Below are 4,159 nucleotides of genomic sequence, written 5' to 3'. Positions count from 1 at the left end.
TCACCAGCAATGATTGTCTGATCAAACAGTAAATATTAACACTTTCCTTGATAATGTTCCCGGCCCAACAACTGTCTCTAACTAAAGTAGCATCATGTTCATATCAACACATTAATAACTAGGTAGTCTTGGATTGTCGGGGATTCACCAGCAATGATTGTCTGATCAAACAGTAAATATTAACACTTTCCTTGATAATGTTCCCGGCCCAACAACTGTCTCTAACTAAAGTAGCTTCATGTTCATATCAACACATTAATAACTAGGTAGTCTTCGCTTGTCGGGGATTCACCAGCAATGATTGTCTGATCAAACGGTAAATATTAACACTTTCCTTGATAATGTTCCCGGCCCAACAATTGTCTCTAACTAAAGTAGCTTCATGTTCATATCAACACATTAATAACTAGGTAGTCTTGGCTTGTCGGGGATTCACCAGCAATGATTGTCTGATTAAACAGTAAATATTAACACCTTTCTTGATAATGTTCCCGGCCCAACAACTGTCTCTAACTAAAGTAGCTTCATGTTCATATCAATACATTAATAAGTGTATTAAACCCATTAAATCAGAATTGATCATGATAGAATAATCTAGGTAAAAGTATTTTTATTAGTATCAATCAACTCCAAGTAAACAAAAACAATTAACACATGATAATAAACTAAAATGACAATAGTCAGTAGAGCCAACCATTACATCTCCCTCTTTAAAGGTTGAGTTTCTGGGGAGGTTTTATAAGTCGTCTTGATCGGGTTGTTATGTTAGCAGAAGACATTCCAGAGGTGTTTGGAGGAACCGTTGAAAAGTTTGGCATGTCTTCATGATGATCCATCGGACCTCTTGTTAATGGTTGACTGTTACGGTTATCTGTTGAAAAGTTTGTTAAGCACATACCGTTGTCTTCCTCAGATCGATGATCCTTCTGACTACTTGTTGATGGTTGATGGTTGTGGCAATGATCCTTCTGACTATTTGTTGATGCTTGATGGTTGTGGTAACTTTCCTTTTGAATGTTTGGCATTGGTTGTAAGTGAAACCGGTTTCTTCGAACTATGGTTCCTTTGTCCGTCAGTACTTTATAAGATCGTGGTGAGTTTAACTTTTCTACGACTTGTCCTTCACGTTTCAAATCAGATATCCAAACTTTGGTTCCTGGGTTCATATCTGATAAGGGTCGAGCACCATGTCGTCGATCGTAATTTCGTTTGTAATTTTGTCTATAATGATTCTCCTTCTCTCGGAGATGACTGAAGTCTGGCTTGTTCTCCAGATGACATGGTAAGGTAGGCAAATTGTCCCGTAGTCTGCGTCCGTATAATAACTGTGCTGGACTGTAACCGTTGGCCAGTGGAGAGTTCCTGTAAGACAACAAAGCTATATATGGATCTCCTTTGTTCTTCTTTAGAACAGCTTTTGCAATTTTTACAGCTGCTTCGGCTGAGCCATTGCTCTGATGAAACTGAGGACTGCTTGTTTTGCATAAAAAGTTGTACTCTTTGGCAAATTTTCTGAATTCTGCACTAGTGATGCCAAACTGCGTTCCACTATCTGAGTATAAAACTTCAGGAATACCGTGGCGAGAAAACGTTGACTTGCATTTCTCAATAACTTCAGATGCAGTGAGCGATTGTAGAGTTGCAATCTCAAAATATCTCGAGAACTGATCTGTTATAACAATGAACCATTTGCCATTAAGCTTGAACAAATCCATTGCTGCCTTTTCCCATGGACGTTTTGGAAACTCGGAAGGAATGAGCGGCTCATTTCGATTTTCTCTGTGTTTGATGCATGTTGGGCATGAAGCTACCATCATATTTATATCTGATGCCATTCCTGGCCACCATAAACTGAATCTAGCCTTTTCTCGACATTTGGTGGCTCCTAGATGACCGACGTGTATTCTATGAAGCATTTCTTGACAAAGACTTGATGGTACTATTATTCTAGAATTGCGTAAAAGTAAGTTGTCCATCAGTGATATCTCATCTTTAACCGAGAAGTAGGGGACTAGTTGAGATGGAAGTTGTGATTTTTCTGGCCATCCAGTATGACAGTATACTGCAATCTTTCTGAAGATGGGATCTGCTTGCTGAGCTTCCCGTAACCTGTTTATGTTTTCATCAGTCGTAGGTATGTTTTCAACCACATTTTGAACAAAAGCTTCAATTTCTTCTTCCATGTCATATGTTTCCTTGCTTGGAATGGGGCATCTTGAAAGACAGTCTGCTGGTGCAAGGTGTTTTCCAGGCGTATATGTCACTGAATATGAGTATCTCATCATGCGAAGCCTCATTCGCTGTAAGCGAGGTGTAATGTCATCCAAATTCTTAGATGATAAGATTTTTATAAGTGGCTTGTGATCCGTTTCAATTACAATCTCTCGACCAATTATATAGTCTCTGAGCTTGTCACAAGCCCATGTGATTGCCAGGGCTTCACGTTCAATATTTGAATATGATTTTTCAGCTTCTGTAAGTGACCTTGAAATGTAAGAAACAGGTCTGAATTTACCATCATGATGTTTCTGAAGAAGCAATCCGCCGAGACCATAAGAAGAAGCGTCTGCTGACACAAGAGTTGGTAAGCGAGGGTCGTAAAATGCTAGTTGGGGTGCTGAGGTCAGAAGTTTTTTTATACTTTCAAACGCATGCTGTTGTTGTTCTCCCCAAAACCATTCATTTTTCTCTTTAAGTAGATCATGGATTGGTTTTAGTATTTCTGATCGATTTGGTATGTATTTACCACAAAAATTTATCATTCCTAAGAAGCGTTGTACTTCTTTTATATCAGATGGAGGTTTCATCTCAAGAATGGCTTTGACTCTTTCATGGCTGATTTGAACCCCTCGGGATGAAAGGTGATGTCCTAAGAATTGTACTTCTGGCTGAGAAAATACACATTTGTCTTTATTCAATGTAATTCCAGCATTTCTGAGTTTCTTTAAAACTTCATTTAAGATCAAGTCATGTTCCTCTTGACTGGAACCCCATACAAGTATGTCATCGATGTGAGCTAAACAGTTTCGTTGAGATCCTAAGGTTTCTTGAATTCGTTTCTGGAAATACTCGGGAGCACTTGTGATACCAAATGGAAGAACTTTGAATTTGTATCGGCCCCAAGGAGTTAAAAACGTGGTGAGATCTTGAGATTCTTCTGCAAGAGCTATTTGCCAAAACCCATGGTTGGCATCCAGTTTGGAAAAGACTTTGGCATCTTTTATTCGAGCCATCGTATAATCAATGCCCCAAATAGGATGAGTTTGTCGAAACACATTCTTATTAAGCATAGTAAGGTCCACACATATTCGAACCTGAGTTCTATCTTTCTTAGGCACCACGACCATAGGTGCGCACCAAGAAGTAGCGTGATCAACGGGTGTTATAACGTCCATATTCACCATATTTTCAATCTCCTTCTTTGTTTTTTCCCAAAGAGGTACTGGAATCCGTCGAGGAACTGATATCGCATAAGGTTTTGCATCATTTTTAAGTTCAATTTCGTAGCTCCCCTTCATTTTTCCTAGACCACTGAAAAGGTCAGGAAAGTTTTTGATCCAATCATTAGCAGATTTGTTGAAATTAGTTTTCGATACCTCACGAATAACCGGTATTATTTTTAGTTTTTCTATTGCTGGTTTGCCAAGTAGTGGTGTTGTGCATTTGTCAGCCACATACATTTTTTCCATACACGATTGTCCTTTGTAAGAGAGTTTTGCAGTGATTGTGCCAAGAACAGAAAGAGGCGATCCTCCAGCCGCACTTAAAGTTCTCTGGGTAGGCTGGACTGCAATTTTTTTGCTTAGCTTTATGTTGGATGGTATTACTGTCACGTCAGCTCCTGTGTCGATTTTGAACTTGACAGTGTCTTCATTAAGTCTTACATTTATTGTCCAGGGATCATTTTTTGTTTTACTAGAATACACACACCCAATGAATTTTTTCGATGGGTCTGGTTCATTAGCGATTTGGGTAAAGTCATCTGAACGATCCAAGTCTATTTCTCGAACATTGTTTTGAAGACAACAGTGTGAAAAGTGGCCATTTCGCTTGCACCTAGAACATTTGCGATCTTTTGCTGGACACAGACCTCTTCGATGAGAAGGGGTTGAACCACACCAAATACAAGAGTTGGGATAGCTCTTGACATTTGAACTTG

At 39.1% G+C, this 4,159-nt stretch overlaps 1 protein-coding gene across 1 annotated transcript; it reads right to left on the bottom strand.

Moving 5' to 3' along the window:
- Window positions 1-710: 710 nt before the first annotated feature.
- On the bottom strand, window positions 711-3,518 carry LOC128984700 (uncharacterized protein K02A2.6-like). The gene has a single exon (XM_054404041.1). It carries the CDS (start codon window positions 3,516-3,518, stop codon window positions 711-713), a length of 2,808 nt encoding a protein of 935 aa, XP_054260016.1.
- Window positions 3,519-4,159: the final 641 nt, after the last annotated feature.

Source organism: Macrosteles quadrilineatus, unplaced genomic scaffold, assembly GCF_028750875.1.
Source record: "Macrosteles quadrilineatus isolate MER2022 unplaced genomic scaffold, UCM_ALF_1.0 Scaffold_2__2_contigs__length_208266976, whole genome shotgun sequence".
In the NCBI taxonomy this organism is placed as follows: Eukaryota; Metazoa; Arthropoda; class Insecta; order Hemiptera; family Cicadellidae; genus Macrosteles; species Macrosteles quadrilineatus.
The sequence above is the reverse complement of the archived record's forward strand: the minus strand, read 5'-3'. Positions and strand labels throughout refer to the sequence as shown.